This window comes from Mycotypha africana (assembly GCF_025528875.1).
Source record: "Mycotypha africana strain NRRL 2978 chromosome Unknown BDF20scaffold_3, whole genome shotgun sequence".
Taxonomy (NCBI): Eukaryota; Fungi; Mucoromycota; class Mucoromycetes; order Mucorales; family Mycotyphaceae; genus Mycotypha; species Mycotypha africana.
The window spans coordinates 2294365-2319130 of record NW_026515727.1 but is presented as its reverse complement, the minus strand read 5'-3'; the positions used below and the strand labels follow the sequence as shown (position 1 = coordinate 2319130).

The 24766-nt window shown below is 39.8% G+C and overlaps 8 protein-coding genes across 8 annotated transcripts; 4 read left to right on the top strand and 4 right to left on the bottom strand.

Annotated features, from left to right (window-relative positions):
- Positions 1–27: 27 nt before the first annotated feature.
- Positions 28–922, bottom strand: BDF20DRAFT_861568 (uncharacterized protein). The gene is made up of 4 exons (XM_053080584.1): positions 710–922; positions 567–614; positions 339–495; positions 28–275 (listed from the first exon to the last, which is right to left on the bottom strand). Exons 1-4 carry the CDS (start codon positions 747–749, stop codon positions 149–151), a joined length of 372 nt encoding a protein of 123 aa, XP_052938552.1. The 5' UTR covers positions 750–922; the 3' UTR covers positions 28–148.
- A 2367-nt stretch (positions 923–3289) lies between these two features.
- BDF20DRAFT_406997 (uncharacterized protein) lies at positions 3290–6127 on the top strand. The gene is made up of 4 exons (XM_053075385.1): positions 3290–3469; positions 3570–3713; positions 3798–4081; positions 4188–6127. Exons 1-4 carry the CDS (start codon positions 3450–3452, stop codon positions 5852–5854), a joined length of 2115 nt encoding a protein of 704 aa, XP_052938551.1. The 5' UTR covers positions 3290–3449; the 3' UTR covers positions 5855–6127.
- A 1-nt stretch (position 6128) lies between these two features.
- Positions 6129–8057, top strand: BDF20DRAFT_407021 (S-adenosyl-L-methionine-dependent methyltransferase). The gene is made up of 8 exons (XM_053075386.1): positions 6129–6399; positions 6480–6591; positions 6687–6719; positions 6796–7059; positions 7208–7355; positions 7443–7495; positions 7566–7621; positions 7721–8057. Exons 1-8 carry the CDS (start codon positions 6163–6165, stop codon positions 7799–7801), a joined length of 984 nt encoding a protein of 327 aa, XP_052938550.1. The 5' UTR covers positions 6129–6162; the 3' UTR covers positions 7802–8057.
- A 594-nt stretch (positions 8058–8651) lies between these two features.
- On the top strand, positions 8652–10705 carry BDF20DRAFT_816955 (endo-1,3(4)-beta-glucanase; the record flags this gene model as incomplete). Its single annotated transcript, XM_053077209.1, has 3 exons — positions 8652–9631; positions 9706–10337; positions 10449–10705. The coding sequence occupies 3 exons, from the start codon at positions 8652–8654 to the stop codon at positions 10703–10705; spliced, it is 1869 nt and encodes a 622-aa protein (XP_052938549.1).
- Positions 10706–12111: 1406 nt separating this feature from the next.
- On the bottom strand, positions 12112–13471 carry BDF20DRAFT_911814 (uncharacterized protein; the record flags this gene model as incomplete). Its single annotated transcript, XM_053083880.1, has 3 exons — positions 12112–12357; positions 12468–12540; positions 12627–13471. The coding sequence occupies 3 exons, from the start codon at positions 13469–13471 to the stop codon at positions 12112–12114; spliced, it is 1164 nt and encodes a 387-aa protein (XP_052938548.1).
- A 238-nt stretch (positions 13472–13709) lies between these two features.
- BDF20DRAFT_815925 (uncharacterized protein) lies at positions 13710–14951 on the bottom strand (the record flags this gene model as incomplete). The annotated part of the gene is made up of 3 exons (XM_053077119.1): positions 13710–14023; positions 14116–14337; positions 14417–14951. 3 exons carry the CDS (start codon positions 14949–14951, stop codon positions 13710–13712), a joined length of 1071 nt encoding a protein of 356 aa, XP_052938547.1.
- Positions 14952–15531: 580 nt separating this feature from the next.
- On the top strand, positions 15532–20088 carry BDF20DRAFT_911812 (P-loop containing nucleoside triphosphate hydrolase protein; the record flags this gene model as incomplete). Its single annotated transcript, XM_053083879.1, has 13 exons — positions 15532–15686; positions 15783–15927; positions 16017–16066; positions 16158–16461; positions 16546–17074; positions 17157–17266; positions 17353–17953; positions 18056–18190; positions 18269–18732; positions 18811–18911; positions 18973–19207; positions 19316–19881; positions 19959–20088. The coding sequence occupies 13 exons, from the start codon at positions 15532–15534 to the stop codon at positions 20086–20088; spliced, it is 3525 nt and encodes a 1174-aa protein (XP_052938546.1).
- A 716-nt stretch (positions 20089–20804) lies between these two features.
- BDF20DRAFT_407172 (uncharacterized protein) lies at positions 20805–23939 on the bottom strand. Its single transcript, XM_053075387.1, has 4 exons — positions 22597–23939; positions 22260–22508; positions 21076–22181; positions 20805–21001 (listed from the first exon to the last, which is right to left on the bottom strand). The coding sequence occupies exons 1-4, from the start codon at positions 23744–23746 to the stop codon at positions 20993–20995; spliced, it is 2514 nt and encodes an 837-aa protein (XP_052938545.1). The 5' UTR covers positions 23747–23939; the 3' UTR covers positions 20805–20992.
- Positions 23940–24766: the final 827 nt, after the last annotated feature.

Below are 24766 nucleotides of genomic sequence, written 5' to 3'. Positions count from 1 at the left end.
CAAAAAAAAAAAAAAAAAAAAAATAAGGGGCGGGGGGAGGGAATGCGTCCTTGATTTTTTTTTTTTTTTTCTTTTTCTGGTACGCGAAATGACTGATGAACTTTTCAAATTCCGCACAACCTTTCATACCGTTTTTTGAAATAAGAATTCATCTTAGAGTACATTGAGCAAAAGAAGCTGTACCAACATGGCCTATGAAACCAATGTATTGTAGATCAATATTGTCCGAATCGAAATGCGAGCGTAGCATTTTGATCAGTATATATTTGCAGGATCTAGTGCGATACATGTCGTTTAGTATAAAGCTTCACATCAACACGGCTGCCTTCTCTTCCTACCTGTAATCCACGTCCAGTATATTTGTTCGATTACTATTGGACAACGAAAACCATGCAGCTGGATCGGTGTCTTCCAATATACCATTGTTTTTTGCCAACTTGTTTTCAATGTAGGCGTCATAATCTGATTTTGTAAAAGAGTTGAATTTCGCAGTGTCTATGAAGGGGAAAGAAATGGTTGGGCGTTGGTCCTAGTTCGGTGAAAAGAGAGGTGGATCTAGCTTATACCTGCTACATTGATAGTTTTGTTGGAAATAAAAACAAGTCCTTCTTTGCCTGGTTTTTTTTTTTAAAAAAAAAAAAAAGAAAAGTAAAAGTACTTGAGAAATGAGTTGCTTCTCATTTCGTCATCAAAAAAAAGCAACACTTACATGGTGCTGTAAAACTACTAATAACCACCCAGCAGACCATAAAACAAGAGGTTAGCTATGAACAGCAAGAAAGAAAGGTTTCTCTTTTTTAATTCTATGATTACCCATATCTCGGCGATAGAAGCACTATTTTAGATAGAGAACATGCGACATCTGACAGATTCTGACCGCTATATTGAATCAGTATATTCACAGGACCTTTCCTACCCGAACTAGATAAAAGGGAAATACATGTATCAAAAGAACAAGATCATAGTAATGATAAATCGGGTCCTCCTCACACCTACCAATAGACAGATTCATCATTCCTCAAAATATTCTCAATACCATACATGGCACCGTATTGTCCTCCATCATCCTCCACCACGCCAAAGTCCAACACTTTGACAGGTTGAATACGATACGTATTGTTCTTTACCAGAGCTTGCATATCCAATGCTTTATTGATATCCAAACAATGGTTGATGGAAGAGGAGGAGAAGGAAAGCCTTCCTCGATGCACCGTGGTGGTGGAAGAGGCAGGTAAGGCAGGTAAGGCCGATACGGCAGGTAATGCGGGTGGTGGCGGTGGGGGTGTTGGCGGTGCGGGTGCAGGTGGAGGAGGTGGAGAAGGATAATGGAAATGGCGATGACGATGATAATGATGCATGAATTCATGGGCGATGGGTGTGGAGACAGAGGAAGGACGACTATCGAGGGTCTCGTCACGTTGCCTCTGCTGCTGTTCCTGTAAATGAAGGGTGATATTGGTACGCATTTCGTTCAGTCTTCTCAAAGCGGGCGGTGCAACAGTGGTGGGTGCAGATACTTGAACATACGCATCATGGGAAGACTCCAACCGTGGTGTTGGTACGATCGTAGAGACTGCTTCCAATACGGAAAGTGGCGGTGGCGGTGGCGGTGAGGGTGAGGGTGGTGCGGGCCGTCGTCGTTGCGTTGGAGAAGCGGTCATATCCTGTTCCTCCGTTTGTGCTTGAAGCTGCTGTTGTTGACGCCGTTGTAAATAGGTCCTTAATCTTTCTTGCTGTCTTTGTCGAATGGATAATCTTTCAAGTTCTCGAACAGATGTTTGATGCGGACGATTCAAGAAAAAATCATCGTCGTCGTCATACTCCTCCCTCTCAGCCGTAGGATCATCTGCTTCTCGAATCTCGTCGGCTGTTTCTCCTCGATTTCCAAGAAAATCATCGAAAATAGATGAAGTAAGAATAGGTGAGACAGCGAAGGCTGAAGTAGGCATCAAGTCTTCAGTAGAAGAAGGCAATAAGTGCTCATGATGGCTTGCTAAGATAGAAAAATCTTCATTGACAATAGAAGGCATGAATGATAAACTTAGTAAATATAATAAAGCACAAAAAGGTGAAGGAAAAAAAAAAAAAAAAAAAAAAGCAAAGTAAAAAAAAAAGAGCTATATAGTGTTTATTTGTTTTCTTTGATTTGACATGTTTTTGAGCTCTTCTTCTCTGTTTGGCTATGTTGTAAAAAAAAAAAAAAAAAAAGGTTAATGATTCATGCAGATCCACCACTGACGTTTTTGAACAGGTCAGCTAAAGAAGTACGATACTTAATACATGCATAATGATAATGACCCGTCTATATTCTTACTTTTACTGCACCGCAACCATTGCTTGGATTACTCATGTAAATGACTTTTTTTTTCTTTTTTTGATACGTGCAACAGTTTGCATATTTCTTTGGTCATGGATTTTGTAACTTGTCATTCTATATGTAGGTAGAGAAAAAAAAAAGGTCCTTGTTACCTTATTTGGAAATTATACCCATTAGAAAAAAAAATTTATAAAAACAGAAAACTTGTCTCAAATCCGTAAAACAAAAAAATTGAAAAAGTTAAAACCTGTATGCCTAAAAAACAGGACACAAAGTGTTTCAAGTAAACTATTGGAGTATTTAGGATACTGAACCCACGATAGACTGCATCAACAAAATAGCTGCAGATTTTGAAGCTAAGATGGCAAAAAGGTCCTTTCAAGAGACGTGTCCATTTGATCTGCATTTTTTCAAAAACCGCCAAAAATGACAAAACGTCTTTTTTATTTTTTATTTTTGCAAAATGGGGGTGAGGCAGCTTTTTTTTTCTTTTTTTTTTTTTTTTTTTTTCATCATTCTCTTTTCTTTTCTTCGCCCGCCCTTTCGCCTTTTCACGTTTTCTGGAAACTGCTTATAATATGACGTTGGATAAGGGCGTTGGTGATGAAGCTGTTCTAGTGGATTTTCACAACAGAAATCTGCCTGTGAAACGTTTTCATGATTTTTTTAAAGGGCAAAAAACCTACAAGAAATTTGATTGGATGAAAGCCAATTATAAAAATCAACTTAACACTAGGTGCCTTTTTTTTTTATTTTTCTTTTTTCTCTTGCAACCATCGACATTATCTACAAACATTCTATATACTCTTTAAGTTATAAAATACCCTTGTTTTTTCCAACTTCCCTTTTTTTTATTCCCTTTCAAGAAAAAAGCCCAAAAAAAAAATGAGTAAAAATAGAATGCCGTCGTCGCCCCCACTTTCTTTTTATTTACATTGACATTTTTTATCCATTTTTGATTAGTAGCCGCTGCCGTTCCTACAAGGAATTTAAGAGCCTCTACAGACGTCACTTCCACTGCAACCATAACGAGACGAAAGCAGAAACTATCCGAGCCTACAGTAGGTTCAGAAGATGATGAAGATTTAGTTGACGAAGAAGAAGAAGAAGAGGAAGACGATTCTGTAACGAGATGTGTTTGTGGGAAATCACGTAAATGTCCAACAGAAAAACCAAAACTTCATACTCTCACTGTCACTCACTCGATTTCTTGTTGAATCAATGATTTCTTTTTCAACCTGCCTATAGACAGTGTAGGTCTCATGGTGTGTTGTGACGAATGTGAAGTTTGGCAACATTGCGAATGCATGGGGTTGGATGAAGAAGACATTCCAGAACAGTACTTTTGTGAGTTGTGTCGACCGTCTGATCATATCGAAGTGAAAGGCTATGACAAGTAAATAACATCAGTGTCTACTTTACTGGTTGAAAGAGGAGGAGGAAAATCTAAAATGAAAACTTGTATCTTCAGAACGCGTAGATATTATAAACCTGCTATGGAAAAGAATGGTAACAGTAAACATGACAAGAAGAAATCTCCTCGAAAAAGAACGACGACAAACAGCCAGGAAGCTTCTACTTTACAATCGAAAACAGTCGGTGAACGGGCGAAGCATCCCCTGGAAGACATCCATCATAACACCAAGGTCACTCGAAGGGCAACCCAGGGTTCAACGCCTGTTTTAAGGGAACAACGCCAACAGCAGCAGCAGCAGCAGCAACAACAACAACAACAACAACAGCAGCAGCAGCAGCAGCAGCAGGGTAAGCGAAAGAAATTCTTTTTATTTTTGTTCACTTTTTCCAGTTTTTCAAAAACCTTAATTCATGTGAACCATCTCATCTATTTTTTCTTATCTTTTCGCTCTAGAGAAAACCGCACTAACAAACACTGCCACCATCACAAGACACCAAAAGAAGAGATCTTATACCAAAAAACAGCATCCTTCGCCGGTAGCGGAGAACACCACCCACAGTAAGAAAGAGAAAAGAACTCGTTCACGTTATACCCCAACCTCGTCACCTATTGCTACCACGGCTTCCTTACCACCTTCCAATGACATCAATCGCAGTGGAGCATTGGATGAATCGTTATCACACGTTTCAAGCAACTCACTCGATACGCACGACAATGGAGAGAACGGAAGACGATCTAACTATCAAAGAGCTTCTCGCTCTCGAGGACCCACGCCTTCCTCTTGCAACTCTTCTACTATGGCTGCTCTCAACTCAAACACTGCATTGAATGCAAATGCACATCCTCCTCCGCCTCCTCCTCCTCCTTCTCCTCCACCTACACTTCGTTCATCACAACAGCATGCTCAAACCCCGTCACCCAATCAGCAACTTGTTAAAGACAGACTTCTTCAACATCCGCTCTTCCGTCATTTTCAACCTTCCGCTCGTGCCTCCTCGCCTCCTGCAAAAGTGCGAATGCCAACACAAAAAATGTCGTTGGACGACATGCATAAAAGAACAGAGCAAATCTTGCAGTACCTTTGCTCAGTTCAAGTAGATTTAACGCTGAAAAAGAATAAAAAGAAGCGACCACGACATTCGTATCATGAAACTTTGCATTTATCACGTCATGCTTCTCCTTACCATCCTCATCCTCATTATCATCACCACCACCACCACCACCACCACCACCACCAACACCTTTATCAGGAGGAGACAGAATCTGAGGAAGAAGAGGAAACGAGTGAAAAACGTCGAGAAATGGTAAAACAACGTATGAATGATTTGAAAGCGTCATTGTCACGTCAATTACAACAAGAAGAAATACAAGCAACGGCAGTCGCTGATATGGAAGTAGGAAGTGCTTGTAGCCCTACCAGCAGTAGTGGTAGCAGCCATATGAGTCATTATAGCATGAAAGAAAATCGTAAACCCACACCGATCTTGATACCAAACAACCCTCAAACCAAAGTAGAGGCAGAGGCTTTCTCCTTTCAAGAAGAGACAAATACCATGAAGAATGATCCTCAGTCAATGATGGAAGAGGATGATTCAGAAAGTGTTTCCTCTTCGTTAAGTAGTGCGAGCACCATCCCTTTAGATGACACTCAAAAGCATCCTTCTTACCCTGCCAACACTACTACTACTACTACCCATACCACCACCACCACTACCACCACTAGCACTACTACTATGACTACTCCTTCTTCAGTGTCAAAGGTCACCGTCTCTGAGGAAAGTTGCATGCTGAAAAGAAAAGGTGAACCTTCCACGTCTATAGAAATGATGGCATCCTTAGCCAGGAAAATAGTTGCTTTTCAACGTGAATTTGGCTTTCTAACCAACCCAGTCTGTCCTCCTCCTCCTGCTGCTGCTGCTGCTGCTGCTGCTGCCTCTTCTTCCTCTTCACCAACAGAATCTACTTTATCCTCGTCCATCTCTATCTGTGCTACAACAGTCTTTCCAGTGAACGAGAATCACTCTACTTCAATGAACCATATGAGTAACCATAACAGTAGTCATAGTAGTCCTGTTACACGGAGTCAAGGTAAATCTGCGCTTTTAACGGACCGTTGGTGAAGACACAACAGTTGTACTATGCTCTCTCTCTCTCTTCCTTAAATTAACACTTATCTATCTATCTCGTTTGTTGTCTTTTTCTTTTTTGATTTTTTCGACGTTTTTGCATGCCAAAAAGGCATTTTGCCTCTTTTACACCCCCCCCCCTTTTGTACGAAGTAATGTAATCATTTAAACCCCACTATAAAAAAAAAGAGCTTTTTCATCCAATCAACATGGCTTAGTATATAACCTATGCATAAAGTGGCTATTTTTTACCCCGGATTTACTTTTCCTTTTTTTTTCATTCTTTTTGAAAGTTGACCCTGATGCTTCTCCCTTCCGTCGTTCCTAGAATATTGACATGCCAACGCCGTCGACTTTATGCTAGTGCTGCTGTTGCAGGAACGTCTTCAGACACGTCAACCACACCTAAAGTATTTCAAGTGTTTGATCGTCAAGCGAAGCGATTACAAAAAGATCGCGCGGCGAGTCAAGTGGAACAGAGTCGAACGGTGGATTATCTTCGAGATGAAATAGGAGCTCGAGTGGCTGATAGACTATTAGTAAGTTGTAATCTGTCTGAATCAACAAAAGAAGCGGAAAGAATCCAACCTTTTTCTTTTGACATATAAACACCCAAAAGGATATCCATCGTAATTTTGATACAGTCGTGGATTTGGGATCAGGATCTGGACATATTATTAAACACGTCAAAGCAGACAAAGTGAAAAAGATGATTCTGTGTGATATGTCGGGTAAGTGCCAACAGACGCTCATCGGAGAATGCATCAAAAAGGGGGATCTCACCTTGCTACCCACCCTCTACTCCACTCCACTCCACTAGAAAAAGCCTTGTATAGAGATAAAGACATTCAGTACGAAGGTATAAAAACGCCCAAAGGCTTGCTTCAAACTTACCACAGACCCACCAAGCTGATATATACGATTTTTTTTAACAGTGCCGGTAGAGAGACAGCTTGTAGACGAAGAACTTTTACCTTTCAAACAGGATTCACTTGACGCAGTCCTCAGCAGTCTCTCTCTCCACTGGGTCAATGATCTACCAGGCACCCTTATTCAAATAAAAAATGCTCTCAAACCAGACGGTGTCTTTATCGGTGCCATGTTGGGCGGTGATACCTTATTTGAATTACGCACTTCCTTACAACTCGCGGAAACAGAAAGAGAAAGTGGTGTTTCTCCACGTGTCTCTCCCATGGCAGGTGTGTGTCGCAAAAAAAAAAAAAAAAAAAAAAAAAAAAAAAAAAAGCCATCCAAACATTCGCGCCCTACCGCCCGAATGTAATGCACTCATAACACTCAACCTGACAATTTACTTTTTCATTATTTTTTTTTTTTTTCTCGGCCTAGATTCAAATGATATGTCTCGACTCTTATCAAGAACAGGATTTACTCTCACCACAGTAGATGTAGATGAAATTCAAGTCAATTATCCCAGTATGTTTGAATTGATGAAGGACTTGCAAGCGATGGGTGAAAGTAATGCTGTTTTGACAAGGTATTCTCATCACCGAGTATAAAATTAAAAAAAAAAATGCAAAGACTCACTGACGTGGTATGAACCATATCGGGCTTTTCTTTATAGGCGTCCCCTTTTAAAAAGAGATACTATGATGGCTGCTGCAGCTATCTATAAAGGTAGGTCAATAGAGGCAAGAAACCCCTTCCCTGACCATCCATTAACATACTGTCATGGTTATTTGTGTAGAACTCCATGGTCATCCTGATGGTACAGTGCCTGCCACATTTCAAATTATACACTTGGTAAAAAAAAAAAAAAAAAAAAAAAAGACAATCACTTTCTCTGTTGGATTGATACACATTGGCGTATGAGTTGTAACCCTTTCTTTCTTATTCTCTTAGATTGGTTGGAAACCATCTGAAAATACGCCTTTACCTAAAAAGAGAGGATCTGCTAACGTATCACTGAAAGACGTTTTGTAAAACGACGATAAATAGCCCATGCCTTTCCCCTCCTCCCCTCCCCCTCCCTCTCCCCATCTGTAAATAAATCAGCCCATGATCGATAATAAGGGAGGATGACGATGAACCAACGAAAGGAGAAAAAATTAATAAGGCCATGATTAAAATTTAAAGATTTTCTTGAAGCCCTTACTATATATATTTTTAGTTGCTGTCTACATCATAGCGTGTATACACATCATTTGGTTTCATCTACCTGTCTTCAACGCCCCCTCTGCAGCAAAGCCTTCTTTCGTCTTTGACAGAGTAGTCACCTTCCTCCTCCCTCCTCCCTCTCTTTTTCATGAAAAGAATATCAAAAGAACCAGTCTATCATTCTAAAAAGAATCCCTCTCCCGATGATGGACCAAGTAAGGGCAAAATTTTGATTTATGCTAAAGTGATACACTATAAAGCAAAAAAAAAAAAAAAAAAAAGCCGAATACATCCTTCTGGCTCTTTTTTATACATCGGGAAAACGTAAACAAAAAGTCTGTTAAAAAGAAAGTTAATGATTGATTGTTTCCCTTCTTTTTTAAAAAAGAGGAAAAAAACCAAAAAAAGACTTGAAAGCAGCTCTTTGTTTTATCTTTAAAACATATTGGTTCGTCAATAGACAAAAAGACTTTGGACGACGCCAAGATTTTCTTTCTTTTTTTTTTTACAAATGAAACTACTACCCTTCGTAGGCAGAAGAACAACCACTTCAGCCTATGCAAATGTGATGAAATTAGTAACCATCAGTTTATTCCTTAATACCATCTTTGCTCTGAGGGTACATATTGACACGGAGGATGGTCAACTTGATTACAACAATCCTTTAACCGACAAAATGACAATCCAAGTATCTTCTTCTGACAACGCTCAACAACAACCGTCAGTGGTCGCCAACAACAACACCGCCATTACGACTGCTACTGACGACAACAACAACAACAACAGCAATAGCAGCAGTGTACCTGCTACAGAGTCAGCGGTTCGCCGTCTCCTTCGTCCTATTGGCACAACGCCCCCTCCTTTTGATGTCTTCCCTGTCATCGAACATCCTTTTCCGCCCATCTATGCGGATGCTGCTGTCTATAAAGACAACGCTGTACCTACTTGCTCCTGGCTCAGCAACCTTTTCTATCCGAGTGTAGAAAATAGAGCGCCCACCACGCCGGACCCTTACATTTTGAGATTCCTGGACCCAGTAGGCGATCACCCTGGTGTCTCTATCAGCCAGCCGCACGATAAAGTCATTGGTTCCTATCCCGCTGTCAACAATGTCCCTCCTACCCCTGCAGGCTATATGATCAATGGTGTCACCGTGGATTTCAGAATCACTGCTAATGAATGGACGCAAGCCAAAAAACCTACCATGAAAGTAAAAGACTGGGATCTCTTTGGTGCCAAACTGCAGTTATTGAGTAGCGGTTCTGCTGCCGCTGCTGGTATGGAAATCCCGTTGGCGAGAGGTACGCCTTTTATCACAGCAAGATACCAAGCATTGACACCTCAGTTTTACAGCCAACATGCCATTGTGAATATACAATCCGTGAACGGCACCAGTAACAATTCCGCAGAGGCAACCTATCAAGGCACCAAGTTTAAAATGACCTTCAACGACAATCCAGCGAGTACTTATCTGATCTACGCTTTGAATGGACCTTTGACGCTGAGAAAAGTAGATACCAATAACTTGGTAGCCACCGGAACCTACAATGGTACTGTTCAGATTGCCAAGCTACCTCGGCCAGAAGATGAAAGCGTATTAGATGCTCATAGTGGTGTGTGGGCTGTAGGGGCTCAACTGGATGCCACCACCAACAAGTAAGGAAGCCCTTTCTCCCAGACTCTTTTTTATAATACTAAATACCAATGATGTTTTTTTTTTTTTTTGATAGACAACAATACACGATCCGGTGGAAACTGGAAGGCGACATGTCAAAAACATTACTGACGTATGCTTATCCACATCATCTCAAATCTTTTGCCTCCTCAGCCAGGATTGAAAAGACCCCACTTATACTCCAGTCCTCTACCAAGGGCGCCATGCAAGCGGTCATCGGCAACACGTGGACGCTGGAAGAACCCGATCTTCCGACGGCTATCAACTGGTTTCCCCAAAATGCGGCCGTGACAGACCCGGCCACCCGAAACGATATCCTCGGCGTGCTTGAAGATGACATATTGGAATCCAACTACACTGAGCACACGCAACGAGGAGATAACTACTTTAGTGGCAAGGGTTTACAGAAATTCGCTCTCCTCGCGCTGCTACTGAACCATCCTGAGGTCACTCAGTTCAACGATCCCGTCTTGGCTCAAACAGCTTTGGATAAATTGAAAGAGTCCTTTGTGCCCTATCTCGAAAACCGACAAGAGGATCCCTTTTTGTACGATACCATGTATAAGGGCATTGTCGCCAAGAAGGGGTTGCCAGAGTCGATGGGCGGTACTGGAGATAGAAATGCAGAGTTTGGACATGCCTATTACAATGATCATCATTATCATCAAGGCTATCTTATCGTAACAGGTAAATTCAAAGAGAAACAATGCGAGAGACACAAAGTGGGTTTTAACACAGCCTTTTTCACATGTGCTTTTTTCTCATCCTCTTTCCGAAAAAAAAAAAAAATGATAACAGCGGCTATGATTCACTATATGGATCCTACCTGGAGAGCAGAAGAGCTCAAAACTTGGACAGAGACGTTGATCCGTGACGTAAATAATCCAGTAGAAGAGGAGGATGTTTATTTCGCTCCCTTTAGAAATTGGGATTGGTTTGCTGGCCACAGTTGGGCAGGTGGTATCAAAGTAGATGGTGCTATGGACGGCAGAGACCAAGAGTCAGTCCCAGAAGTAAGAGAAAAAACCGAACCTCACCTCGTGAACCTCAAATAGATCTGGGCACTAACCACACACACACACTCACACTCACTCACTCATTCTCATCATTTTAACAAAATATTCACATAGAGCGTTAATTTCTACTGGGGGATGAAATTATGGGCCCTTGCTACGAAGAACACTGACCTTGAAAACTTGGCCAACCTTCAACTGGCATTGATGAAAAGAACAGCTTACGAATACTTTTGGATGCTCGATGGTAATGAAAACCGCCCAGCTGAAATGGTAAAGAATAAAGTGGCTGGTATCTTTTTTGAGCAAAAACTAGATTATGTAAGTGAATTCGAGTCTATTAACTACACGCCCGGAGCGTATGCTGATACAACGTCAACATCCATAGACGACATACTTTGGAAGATACGTTGAATATATTCATGGCATTCAACAACTTCCCATGACGCCTATTCTCGCAGATTACATGCGTACCAGTGAATTTGTCAAGCAAGAATGGGAACAAAGACTGGCAACGATAGCTCCTTCTGTTAGATCTGGATGGGCCGGTGTACTTTACCTTAATTACGCCATCATCAATCCTTCTGAAGCCTATCAAAAGCTAAAAGAAAGCTTAATTGATGATGGTCAAACAAGAGCCTATTCACTTTATCTTGCCGCCACTCGCTCGGGTTTCTCTTCACGTGGTAAGTGGATGAGCCATAGCTATGGTTATTTTCTACTCATTTAAGTCTAACAAAAAATGATTGAAATTTTGCTATTTATCTACTTGTTGCAGCTCTTGCCAAGGTCACAACAGCAGATAGTACAACAGCAGATAGTGTCGATACCGCAAGAAAACCAAATGCTGGGCCCCAAGTTCACTTGAAGAAAGGCATGACACACCATGTACTCTACGACTAAAATTGTCGATGCAGCAGCAACACTTTATATTTATTATACATATCAATAGATTTCCAACCTGCTACCCCTACTCATTTTTTATTTTTTATTTTCACACAATTAAAATAATATTCCCAGTCTTATAATAAATATCCAAAACTCAACAGCGCACTATATCAAAAGGGATCGTAAAAAAAATAATTGTGAACCATTATCATCTATACAACCAATACAATTTCAGTCTTCAGTAAATTTAAGATCATAATACACGCTAGTTAGGTTTGAAAAGACACTTCTTGTACCCACTGTACTCATCCCATATTTTGTACTTCTAAACTCTTATTACACACCCTTTGAATGTTTTTGTTTACACTTTATTCTAAGACTGAGAATTTTGCCCATGTTGAAGTGGAGGCATTCAACAAGTCAATTGGCAAATCAACTCTTAAGGAGTAAGGAGCATATCAAAGCCAAACCCCCCGCTCAACCTCAGTAGTATATTATGTTGAAGTTCCTCTTACAAGTGAATGCACTGTACTATCAAGACCACAACCAGAACGATGAAGTCAAGTTTCGCCTCCTCCTTCGGGAGCTGCGGGTGTTGCCTTCTTTTGTAATTTGAGCCGAAGTTTCTCTGGTAAAATCAACATCAGAGCACCCGGTGGTCTGCCTCCTCCATTTTTATCATTACCACTGCCTCTACCGTGAATGCTCGCTTTTACATCTCGTACCGTTTTCAATGCTTGTGGCCATAGGTGATCGGGTCCAAATTTTGCATAAACAATTCCCATCATAGTGCCTCCAATATGAGCCTGTCCATATGCATATACATAAATTATGTATTTATAAACTTTAGCATCTTTTTCCGCAAAGTAATAACTTTTTACAACAATGTTAACTGTATTGCTTGTCTATGACTTACAATATGATCCATTCTATTCCATCGAAAAAATAAAGCTACTGCATCCATACTTAGAAATGCTGGTAAGGTATAACTATTATTTCCAAAGAAACAGAACTATGAGTATACATCTTTTTCTCTCTCTTTTTCTTCTTTACGTCAGCCAACTTTTGGCTTTACCTTAGGTTGAGTGTAGACAATGCTGTCGGTAAAAAGGGAATAATTAGAGTAGCCTCAGGGTATATTATAGTTGTGCCTGCCAGTAAACCATATAAAGCACTATCTGTGCCGAGTGTGGCTAGCTTTGCTGCTTCCACGTTATGCCTCCACCTCCTCGCCATCGCGACTCTCGTTACATGACTCACTACATTGGCACTAATACCCAAGGATAGATAAGTCGCTATAAATTGCTCTCTTCCTAATTTGTTGTAAAGCCACGGCCCCACCAGCCATAAAGCTGCCATATTGACGGACATATGCCAGAGTCGACGTTGAGAAAAGACACTGGTCAATAAAGTGATGGTTCGATCGCCGCTGTGCACAAAATACTGCTGCATGAACTTCTGGTAGCGGGGTATGCGCCATACACCAAAGACAAGCAAATGAATAGCGGTGATACCAAGCAATACCTTTTCCTCTTCTGTCACATCCAGTAAGAGCTGTGCACTGCCAAGGATGGACTTTTTAATATGTGTTGGCAGGGCCTGATACTGATCCAAATGGTGTCGCAAACGCTGCATCAGCTCGCTTTTGCGTTGAATCCAAAGACGCATCTTTTCTTTCCAAATGTCATGCTTCAGCAGCGACTCGTCCGTGATGACGTCTCGTAGCCGATGGAGATCGGTTGTTGTACGCTCTTTGAATTTTCTCCAAATGCTCTCTTCCTCTTTGTCATGGACGTAGGCGGCAATGAAAAAGATAGACGTGCATGAGCTGATGCCAAACAAAACAGGACGAACATAACCCAATGGTGGCTTTAATGCAACGTTTATAGTTGGGTTAATGAGCGTTGGGTTAGTATGCATAGCACGAATGGTGTATCGTTGGCGGGACAGTTTCGCAATAGAAAGAAAAGAGTTTCTAGGAAAGGCTCTAAAAGCCTTACTTGTGTAATGACACATGTATTTCGAAATAAGAGGAGAAAATAGAAAACTGACAAAGAAAAGAAAATATAAAAGATGGTGCCTTTCAATCCAAACAGTTGCTGCATTTTTGTCTAAATTCTTAGGCTTTTTTTTTTTTTAATCTTTAATCTGATTTGTTTTAATGCTTTCCAAAGACATTACTCAAAACATTCTTTAAACCATTGTCCAGCTTATCCATGGCCTGTTTACCAGAAACAGAGGAAGAAGGATCCACTTCACGCTCAACTTTTCCTCTTTGAGCAAATGTTCGTTTAACCTTGATCTCAGTGGGTTGATTATCATCGCCTTCATTTCCTTCCCGCTTACGTTTCTTTGCTTCCATACTTTGCAACATCTTTGCGCGTTGAACATTTTCAATATATGTCTTATTTTCACGGTTGGCTTGTGCAATTTCATTACGAAGACGTTGTTGACGAGCTTGTTTTTCATGCGCTATTTTATAAAAAATAAAATTAGATGTAAAGTAAGCCTCACAAGCGCAATCAGTTTGGTTTTGGAAAAAGTGAAAGGGATATAACTTTTACCCATTTGCTCTGTTAAGTGGTGCCATTTAAATTTCGGTAGATACTTGATATTCCACATTTCATGATAATATTGATTTTTGCGTTTACCACCTATTTGTCTCATGTTTAGATACTCTGCTAAAGCCTTTGCCTTTTTCTTGTCCTTGAATTCAACCCATCCTTCCACAAAATTTGTTCTTCTATTCTTTGTATATTTCTTTCGACGTGCTGTTGTCTTGGCATCTATGGCATGTATAATCTGCGTCAATCATCCTGATGTCTCAATCACACCTTTGAAATAAACTTTAGTTCATCGTAATACCTTCAGGTACCAAATAGATACGACCAATTTCAGCGTATTTTTCTAATAATTGTCGAACACGATGGGGAGGCATGAAGGGTGGAATTCTCGAGAGATAGCAAACACCAGTTCTTTTCCTGGCTTTTTCAAATTTCTCAAGTTCTTCAGGTGTCAAAGCTTTCATCTTTTTCTTTGAAGTTTTATTTCTTTTATTGCTCTTTTTTGATGCTTCATCATTGCCGTGCACACCAAATTCAGTCAAATCTTCTGGTGCATCATAACCTTCATGTTCCTCCATTTCGTCTTCTTCCTCACTATCTGTAACTGCTGCATTTTGGGTATCTGTTGTTTGTTCTACATCGTTCTCAACTTCCTCATCAGAATGATCGGAATTGGTATCACTTTTCTCTCCGGCTTTTTCTTCTTGTTCTTGTTCTTTTTCAGCAACAGATTTGTCATCATCACTAGCATCGCTATCCTCATCACTGTCGTCACTGTCATTGTCAAGTGAATTTTGTTGAAGACGGGCTTTTGAAAAACGACTGTCTTCTACCATTTCATCTTCTGAGTTGTCTTCTTCATCGCTTTCATTTTCAATACCAAAAAGGTCCTCGGGTTTTTCTTCTTTCTTATTAGAAGACATGATTCGAAAAAAGGAACTGATTGTAAATACGATGATCTTCCAAAGTTCCAGAATGAACTTGTTAAGCTTTTGCTGCTGGAAAATGATTGTGGCGCTCCAAAAGTTCAGGAGAAGCGGTCACACCTAACGCATTCGCATGAATTTGAGTTTAAAAAACCCAAGCTGGTCTTGCTCATTTCTTTAACAGGAGTTCCTACTGCTGGCTCTAACAAAGATATAAGGAACTTTTCTAATGAAATCAAAACAAGACTCTTATTTTTAGGATATCTCAAATATAAATACTTTATCCAAATTAAGTAGTAAAAATAATAACGATTCATATTACATAACATCAGGTTTTGGGCAGATCAGACAATTAAAAAATGTCAATTTTTATTAGCGGTGTTCAAATAGTCAAAATTCGTTTTTGGTCCAAAGCAGCCCAGGTAGCAGAAGTAACGAAAAAAAAAGGTTCATTTTCCAATAGATCTAGATCTTGTACTGATTTTTCATCATGGGCAAATCAAGACCTAGATATAATGAGAAAGCTCGTGCCTCCTCGAAGAAACCTACACAAAAGCCTCACCCTAAAGCAAGAGACGGAGGTTTAGATGTTCAAGCTTTCGACTCTGAAGCTACAGCATCCTCAACTACTTCAAAGCAGGAAATGTAATCATCAGTAACTGCAGACTTTCAGATCTGACGTCTTGAACAAAGTAATACCGTTATGAAAACAATTTATTCATTGCGCTCTCGTATATATAGTAAAGATACAAATGAGTTGATGCTTATTCCCGGCCAAAAGAAAGAAGGCGAGGACGAAGCAACCAAGTCAAGAAAGACGCCCTCTTTCAAACAGCCCGAGAAATATATGTCAAAGAAAAAGAAAAAGAAACTTGAAAAATACATTGTAAGAGCATACTTTTTCTTTTTGCAGTTATACAACTATCTGTAAATTCAATGTCTCTTTGGAAACGACTAATGAAATGCGAACCTTAGGAACAAAAACTGAAAAAAGATGCTCGTGCTGGCCTATTGGAAAAACTCTCGTAAGTTGATACACATTATAAGGTATTGAATTTTAGTCTACGGCAACTTTCATAACCCTTCATTATATGTGCAAATGCGATGCCCTGATAGTACATCATCCTGGTCTTCAGATTTATTGAAATCTTCTAAATTGATTGGTCGTTCTGGCCAAACATTGAGAGAACAACTTCACCAAGCAATGCTGGAACAAAAAGCTGGACTGACACCAGATGAAAATATACCGTTGGTTATCGAAAAGGAAGTCCAGGAACCAGTGGTAGTAATGGATGTAGATGTCGAACAGCAGCAACAACAACAGCCAGAACAGCCACAACAAGCAGAAATTAAACCGGTGATGGGAAGCGCATTAAAAGGAGCCTTACCGAGTATGAAAAGAAAAAGAAAGAAGAAGCATGTAAGTTCGAATCCATTGTGACATACATACACATGGTACCAAGCGAGATATGGTGTATTGATTCGCCATCGAACCTCTAAATAGAGTACCATTCCGGCTATAGCAAGAAAACGATATAAACAAAGAACAGGTCAGGATTCAGACGACTCATTTGATAGCTCTGATTCAGAATATGATGAAAAAGAAATTGAAGAACCAACAATCGACGAGAAGGAATCGAATGATAACGACGAGGACGACACCAATGAAGCCGACGACCAGCCTCAAGAACCAACCCATCTTGAACAAGTAACAGAAGCTGCCAAAAATATAGTAACACCAGTTCCTAAGCGTCAAGAAGACGAGGACGACGAACTTAAAATACAACTCTTAAAGAGTCATCGTGAAGGCGATTTAGCAGATGATACAGCAAAGCCGTTTTATGTTACGGTTAATCGTAAACCAGAAATTCAAGAAGCTCGTTCCAAGCTACCAGTTGTTGGAGAGGAACAAGTGATTATGGAAGCCATTCGAAATAATACTGTAGTGATTATTTGCGGTGAGACAGGTTCTGGTAAGACGACTCAGGTACCTCAGTTCCTGTATGAGGCTGGCTGGTCGCACCGAGATAGCGGTGAGTTGATGCTTCTTTTAAAGCCTGTTTGATGTGTTTTGTTTTTGTTTTTTTTAATGTCTAACAACTACTTTATCAATAGACAATCCTGGAATGATTGGTGTCACTCAACCTCGTCGTGTGGCCACTGTTAGTATGGCTAAACGTGTTGCAGAAGAATTGAATTTGTCGGATAAAGAAGTTTCGTACCAAGTAAGTTTATTCCTCGCAAGTGAAGCTGTTGATATGTGAATCATTTTTTGGACTCCTCGTGCTAACCACTTTTGTCATGCTGTTAGATTCGTTATGACGCAACTGTTTCTGATAAAACACGGGTCAAATTCATGACAGATGGTGTACTGCTACGTGAAATGTCCCAAGATCTACTTCTGACCAAATACTCTATCATTATCATTGATGAAGCGCACGAACGTAATCTCAATACAGATATCCTTATCGGTGTTGTTAGTCGTGTGCTTAAATTGAGAGCTGAATTAAGCCGCGAAGACCGTGAAAAAATCAAGCCTTTGCGTGTCGTGATCATGTCTGCTACTTTGCGTGTTTCTGATTTTACTGAAAACAAAGTCCTGTTTCCGAAAGTGCCTCCCGTTATCAATGTGAATGCACGTCAATACCCCGTTTCTATTCATTTTAATAAGCGAACTCCCGAGGACCACGTAGCTGAAGCATTCAAAAAAATTACCAAAATTCACGAACGGTTACCGCATGGCGGCATTTTAGTTTTCTTGACAGGTCAAAACGAAATCAATCATTTGTGCAAAAAATTACGAAAGAGATACCCTGCTTTGCCTCCTAAAGCAACCAAGAAACAAGTAACTGAAGAGAAAAAAGCAATTGAACTGGAAACAAATCATATCAACACACCCACAGCAGGCAAAGGTAAAAGAAATGCTCAAGTTGTTAGGTTTTTTTTTTTTTTTTTTTTGCAAAAAGCTGTTATGCTTACCTCAGGTATATTTTGCCTACTTTGCGTTAACACAGAGGACATTGAAAAAGAGGACCTTGAGTTTGGCGAAGATCAAGTGGAAGAGGACTTTGATATTGATACTGACACTGAAGATGAAGATGACATAGCTGAAGGATTTGAAGATGACGAACTGGATAATGTTAAAGACGGTAAAATAGTCATAAGCATCAACGGGACAAGTACAAACATAGAATATTAACAGCATGCTGTATTCATAAATACTTTAGCTCCATTGCATGTTCTCCCATTATATTCTATGTTACCTACTGAAGCACAACTTCGTGTCTTTCAACCTCCTCCCGAAGGCACACGACTATGTGTGGTCGCTACTAATGTAGCAGAGACTTCTGTCACTATTCCTGGTATCCGTTATGTAGTTGATTCTGGTAAAGCCAAGGAACGTAAATATGATGTAGCTACAGGTGTACAATCTTTCGAAATCGACTGGACTTCGCAGGCGTCTGCGGGTCAACGTGCAGGTCGTGCTGGTAGAACAGGGCCTGGTCATTGTTATCGACTCTTCTCCTCAGCCGTATTTGACAATGAATTTCCCAAGTTTTCCACACCCGAAATTCATCGCATGCCTATTGAAGGCGTCGTATTAAACATGAAATCCATGAATATCGACAATGTAGTCAACTTTCCTTTCCCCACACCACCCCCAAGGGACGTGTTGTATAAGGCCGAAAAGGTAAAAAAAAAAAAAAAAAAAGGATAACGTTTTCCTTTCTGCTCATCTAACACCAATTTGATTTCTTCTCTTCCTTAGCTTCTTGGATATTTGGGCGCTCTTGATACAAATACCAAGTGTATTACAGACTTTGGTCGAACCATGTCTATATTCCCTGTTTCGCCGCGCTTCGCCAAGATGTAAGTATAAAATGGGATTTCTTTATTGTAAATGTTCAGAGCTAACGATATTTTATTGTAGGCTCATCATAGGTCAACAACATGAATGTTTACCCTATGTGATTGCTATGGTATCAGCCCTTACTGTAGGTGATCCTTTTATCCAGGACTATCATTTGGATGAAAATCAACCCGACAGTGACGAAGACGACGATGATGATTTGCAACATCAAGAGCTTAAAAACCTTAAAAGTCAAGATGTTGCAGAGAAGGCGAGACGAAAATTAGTGAGAAAGAAATATTATTCTACTCAGTTGGTAAGATCTCAAATCTAAGCCTGTTGCCCTTGAGTTTACAATTAGCGTAACTCTTTCATTCCGTTTCTGTCGTTTAACTTTGTTTTCCTTGCTGCTGTATATTCGTAGAAACATGCTGGCTTGGATCCGTCGAGCGATATTTTAAAGTTACTCAATGCTGTGGGTGCTTACGAGTTTGCTGGTGCTACGGTTCAATTCTGTGAAGAAAACTTCTTACGACCTAAGGCCATGGAAGAAATCCGTAAATTACGCCGTCAACTCACAAATCTGATGCTAAGCAATTTCCCAACTTTGGATATATGTTTAGATCCTAAAATGAAACCGCCCAGTGCGACTCAATTGAAGGTGTTAAGGCAAGTACTAACAGCAGGATTCATCGATTCTGTAGCGATACGTCAAGATGTGTTGGAGACTGGAGGTGGCAAAGGCGTCAAATATAAAAATTCACAAAACGTTGTATACAAGCTGTTATGGTCAGATGAAGAGGCCTTCATTCATCCGAACTCTATACTTTTTGCCCATGAGCCACCTGCAATGGTTGTCTATAATGAATTGTTCAAAGGATCCACGAAAACATGGTTAAAGGGTGTCACAGCCGTTGAGGCCAAATGGCTTGCTAAAATTGGAAAAGATCTTTGCTCTTTTGGCCGACCACTCGAATTTCCTTTGCCAAAGTAAGTACTGAATGTAATTTTCTTCAGACGACAAATTGCTAGATCACTGACATACCATATTGCTCCAATATGATCAGATACATTGACGATAAACAACAGCGAAGAACGGTATATGTCGTTCCTAGTTTCGGTCCAAAGAGCTGGCCACTTCCTCCTATTAAAGTCGAACAGAGAAGAGAAGGAACCCGTTGGGTTACAATGATGTAAAAATCACTTTTACGCGTATGTATAATGCCTGTATATATCAATATTACTTGTATCAATTATGTAGATTATATGCAATTTCTGCTAAACTTTTTTAAATAGAAGCTTTTTACAATAAACATGAATCAGTTTCAGTACATCATTCCTCCTCCTCCCCCCACCCCTTTCTTGACTACACTGTATTTCCAACAAACAGTATTTTTATTATATGCTTATTAAATTTCTTATTTAAAAGGAAGATAGCATGAGTGTCTCATATTACTTCAAATATGTTAATGACGTTTGCATGATTAAATAGACAAAAATGTACCATTATGTATATTATTTAAGTAAATCTTGAAAGGTGAATGAAATGTTGACAGGTTCTCGACGAGGCGATTGTGGTTGCGCCTGTGATGGTTGTGGCTTTATGTCTTCGGATATGAGTTCGCTTAGGCTTAAATTGATTTCAGGTGCTGAAGACTCGTGTAAACTTAGATGTACTACAGGTGACGGCATAGTTACAGCTGACGGAGATGATGGAGATCTATAATCGTTCAAGCTGAAACCAATCTCCTGAGGCTGAGCATTTGGTGTAGGAGAAGATATTTTATCAAATGTTGAAGGTGAAGGAGTGTATTTTGGTGGTGTATTCGATTCATGTTTAACAGATGGAGATGAGTAAAGAGTAGGTTGTTTAAAATGTTGCTCTTCGGCCAAAGCAAATGACTTCCATTGATTTATAGTTTCTGATTCCTTTGTCTTTCTAGCTGTGCCAGCCACTGTCTGCCAGGAGTGCGCAGGCATGCGATTCCTTTCTGTAGACGATGTAGTATGATCAACCGGTGTTACTGTAGACCAAGATTTTTCTAGCTGAGTTGCATTATTATCTCCTTGCCAGCTTGTACTTGGAGCAGCTTCAATTTTACTATGCGTACTATATGATGATTTAATAGACGCTGTTGATTGTTTTCTATTCAAGTTCTTATCCCATGGATCGTTCTTGTTTACTTTTGAGGAGAACGATTTGAAAGAAGACGCGTTTGAACCTCGTCTACTAGTTGTTGCTTTTTGTTCCTTCTCAACAGTAGCTACATGAACTTTTTCCCATCGTTCGGTTTCGTTTAGCTTAAAATTATTCCAAGCACTAACATTATCCTGTATTGGGGCCTGTATAGTCGGCTTAGCGACAGCTGTAGAGGGTTGCGTCGTTGAAAAAGAATTGTCGAAGGTGCCCCAATTTGAAGACGCATCATTGCGTCCCCAACTGTGTGGTCCTTCTTCCCAGGCTGAAACGGTAGGTTTACTAGTAGTAGGTCTGACCGCAGTATTAGATGTAACATCTTCATGTATTACTGTTGGATTATTCATAGCTACTGTATCACTTCCCCACCCACTCTGATCCACTAGCGACGATGTAATAGTAGACTCTCCAACAGTCATATAAGGCTGTCCATTTGATAAGGACCCAATCGGGCTACCCCATGTTGAGGAATAATTGTCTTTCACCATTGAATTGTTATTCCATTCTCCCGGATTTTCTTTGGGAGCTTTAATATCGGATGTATTACTGGATGCTAAGGGTGCAGCGATCGAAACAGTTTCAACAGAAGCATTCCATGCCATAGAAGCATGATCATCTCGATTCGCCATTGCAGGTGAAGTAGTAGTAATAGGTTTTACAGAACTGTCCTTCGTTGATGATACCGTATCTTCAGGTAAATTACTATCTTTCCATTCGTTCTGTTTCTCATTGGACGTTGTCTTCGTAGCTTCACTGGCGTTAACAATGGATACAATGTTAGACGCAGATGCAGCAAAGGTATTCCATGCAGAAGATGCATTATCGTTAGCTACTGCGTTGTTTGCATGTTCGTTTTGATCGGCTTTGAGGTCCGTGCGAGTTATGATATTAGAAGCGTGTTCATTGGTACTTTCCGATGACGTTGAAGCTATTGTAATCTCAGACGTCTTTATATCTGTTGCATAGCTGTCAAATGTGGTGTTGGTTACAGACTGCTCGATAGGGTCTTTTGTTGACGATGGATTATCGTTCGAGTGATTATTGCTCTCCGGTAATCTCTTTTCCTCGGTTGAATCTTCTGCATCACCTCTACCTATCAATTCAATGAGAGACTGTTAATATACTGCTTCCTTCCTTTGATAAACAGTGAAGGTATGTTTTCAGGTTATACCTTTGTTTTCCTCTTCAATTATGTCTATAGACGAATTCACAGCGTTCTTGCCGTCCATAATCATGGTGTCTTCAATATCTAAATCGTCATCTGACGTTGCTATATCATCTGCCCATGAAAAACTATCTTTGGGTATCTCTGGAATAGCTTCCACTACTTCATCTTTCGGGTCTTTGATATATTTGATTTCCTCGTCTGACTTCTTTTTGGTCGCTATGTGACTTGCATCATTTCCTGTTTGCTGTGTAACTGAAGCATAAACATGTCAAAAATAAGTTTCTATGTCAACTCACTTTCAAAATGTCCCTTATGTTTCAACATCCAATTACTACTCTACCATCATTAATATGTCTCCAACTGGTATTGGCGCCGTTATTACGACTGTGATCAGTTTCTGTGGCATTTTGTGCTGAGTTTACTATAGAGGCTTTGTTTAACATTTGCTCCCAAGGAATTTTAGTTGCAGGTTTTTGGTTTCTTTGCTCGTAAGCTGATTGAGATCCTCCTTTATTACGATAAGAAGGTTTCTGATGATATTTGATTCTGTCGTCATCATTATGTTGGTTCCAACGACTTTCTTTAGATGGTTTATATAGTTCTGTCTCCCTCCCGTTGTCATCCATTATGGCAATGGCAGGAGTTGCTACTCCATTTTTTGTAGTGACTGCATCTTTTCCAATCATGCTTGAGTTCTGTGGCAAACATTCTACAGTATCTGTAGTTTTGATACCGGCTATAGAATTTCCTTCGCTCGCTGTACTGTCTGCAATGTCTTGGACATCTTTACTTGCGTCGGCAACATGGTCTTCATCATTAATAACTACGTCTTCTGTACTAGTTCCCTTCTTAATGCTGTCTTTTTTCTCTACTGCTTCAAGGCCCTTCTTTAAAGAACCTTCTTGACTCTTACCCATATCTATATTAATTTTCTGAGAAGACTGGGGCTCGATTTCGTTGCCTTCTGGTTTTACTGTTTCTCCTTCCTTAATGCCTTTGTGTTCTGCAGATTTCTGGCGGAAATCTTCAAATTCTGACTGTTCAATGATATCCTTTTGCTCTAGTATTTCGTCTATGCTATTCGAGTTTTCATTTACAGCCTTATTGCTCTCCTTTGGATTTAACATTGTATGCATTGAAATAAACAGAGGCTGTTCAAGGTTGATAGTGGTTTGTGAATCAGCTGCTAATTTTTCCTCGGTTGTCTTGCGCTGTTCTGCTGCTTCAGCAGCTTTGTCGAGATTTTTGAGACTTTCAATACTGATATCCTTTCGGTCATCGACTACGCCGTTCTTACAATCCAACTTTACATTTTCTTCAATTATGTTATCAGCTTCTGCCATTTTACTTGTGTTGACAGTTGTTGCAGTAGTAGCAGCCTCGGGCTGTTGTTTTTGGCTAGATTTCTCGGTTTCGACGAGAAATTGCCTCACACTTGAATTTACGTCTTGATTGTTACAATTGCTATCAGGACTTTCCTGTTCTGACATACCGTTCCGGACCAAAAGAGTGTAAAACGAGCGTAGTAACAGTGAAATTAAAAAGGCTGGGAGAAGGAAATTGCAGAAAAAGAAAAAAAGTAATTGACGATCAAGTTGAAACGAAAAGGGCAAAAGTTGGAGTTTGAATTCTTCGGTGCTGTTGCTGTTACTGTGGTCGGTGGCGACAGCGACGGCAACTACGAAAATTCTTGGACCAAGTTGTCGGTCCAACCATGAACTGTAAGTCGTATCATTGTTTGAAAATTCCTGGACCAAGTTGACGGTCCAACCATAAACTGTAAGTCGTATCATTGTTTGATTTGCAACTATAATTATCACTGCCAGGAAAATTTTCTTTTCAGATAGTGAAAAAGAGAATAATTTTAAGGGTATGTAGCTGTAGCAAAAGGGAATCAAAGGCTTTCAGTAAGAAAAGTGTATCGTAAAATAAAAAAAAAACCAGAAAAAACAAAAATAGGACAACCATAATAAAAAAGTGATTAAGGAGCAAAACAAAAGTTATGGAGCTTTGGTTTGCCGTGGTGTATTATATATACTGTTTTAAATTTTTAAAGCAGTAAGTAATTCAAGTGTTGTGTGAGAAAGATAGATTAGCCTGAAAAGGCGCCCTAAAGCATAAGAAAACCAATCATACTCTATTTACGCTACAGGTTGAATAATGCATAGCTATTTCAGCCACATTGATGACTTAAAATCAATGAATTGATGCGACAAATGCCCTTCAGGAGAGTGTGTCAAAATTTATAAAAGGTTGTTTTGTCTTTGAACGATGATGTCTAGCAAAAAGGACGTCTATAGGTAAATGATTATACAATATAATTAGGCTTGATTAAACAAAATTGATTGTTAGTACTAAGATTATTGATTAAGATGACTAGATTAAAGTAAAGTAAATTTAAGTAGATGTCTATCATAATTATGTCAGTGCTGATTGAAAAAAATGGGATGGTGTTTGAATGTCGGAAGGATTTCTGGTTATCATTGAGAAGGAAATATCATTAATAGTGC

Bases quoted from the DNA above. Each gene is read 5' to 3' on its own strand.
- BDF20DRAFT_861568 (XM_053080584.1), bottom strand. From the start codon at position 749: ATGGTCTGCTGGGTGGTTATTAGTAGTTTTACAGCACCAT. The intron at 496-566 runs GTATAAGCTAGA...TCCCCTTCATAG, and splicing joins CAAAACTATCAATGTAGCAG to ACACTGCGAAATTCAACTCT. The intron at 276-338 runs GTAGGAAGAGAA...GTATCGCACTAG, and splicing joins ATACTGGACGTGGATTACAG to ATCCTGCAAATATATACTGA.
- BDF20DRAFT_406997 (XM_053075385.1), top strand. From the start codon at position 3,450: ATGTGTTTGTGGGAAATCAC. The intron at 3,714-3,797 runs GTAAATAACATC...CAGAACGCGTAG, and splicing joins GAAGTGAAAGGCTATGACAA to ATATTATAAACCTGCTATGG. The intron at 4,082-4,187 runs GTAAGCGAAAGA...TTTTCGCTCTAG, and splicing joins GCAGCAGCAGCAGCAGCAGG to AGAAAACCGCACTAACAAAC.
- BDF20DRAFT_407021 (XM_053075386.1), top strand. From the start codon at position 6,163: ATGCTTCTCCCTTCCGTCGTTCCTAGAATATTGACATGCCAACGCCGT. The intron at 6,592-6,686 runs GTAAGTGCCAAC...CACTAGAAAAAG, and splicing joins GATTCTGTGTGATATGTCGG to CCTTGTATAGAGATAAAGAC. The intron at 7,622-7,720 runs GTAAAAAAAAAA...TTATTCTCTTAG, and splicing joins CATTTCAAATTATACACTTG to ATTGGTTGGAAACCATCTGA.
- BDF20DRAFT_407172 (XM_053075387.1), bottom strand. From the start codon at position 23,746: ATGTCAGAACAGGAAAGTCCTGATAGCAATTGTAACAATCAAGACGTA. The intron at 22,509-22,596 runs GTAGAGTAGTAA...TTTATGCTTCAG, and splicing joins TTGGAGACATATTAATGATG to TTACACAGCAAACAGGAAAT. The intron at 22,182-22,259 runs GTATAACCTGAA...TTGAATTGATAG, and splicing joins AATTGAAGAGGAAAACAAAG to GTAGAGGTGATGCAGAAGAT.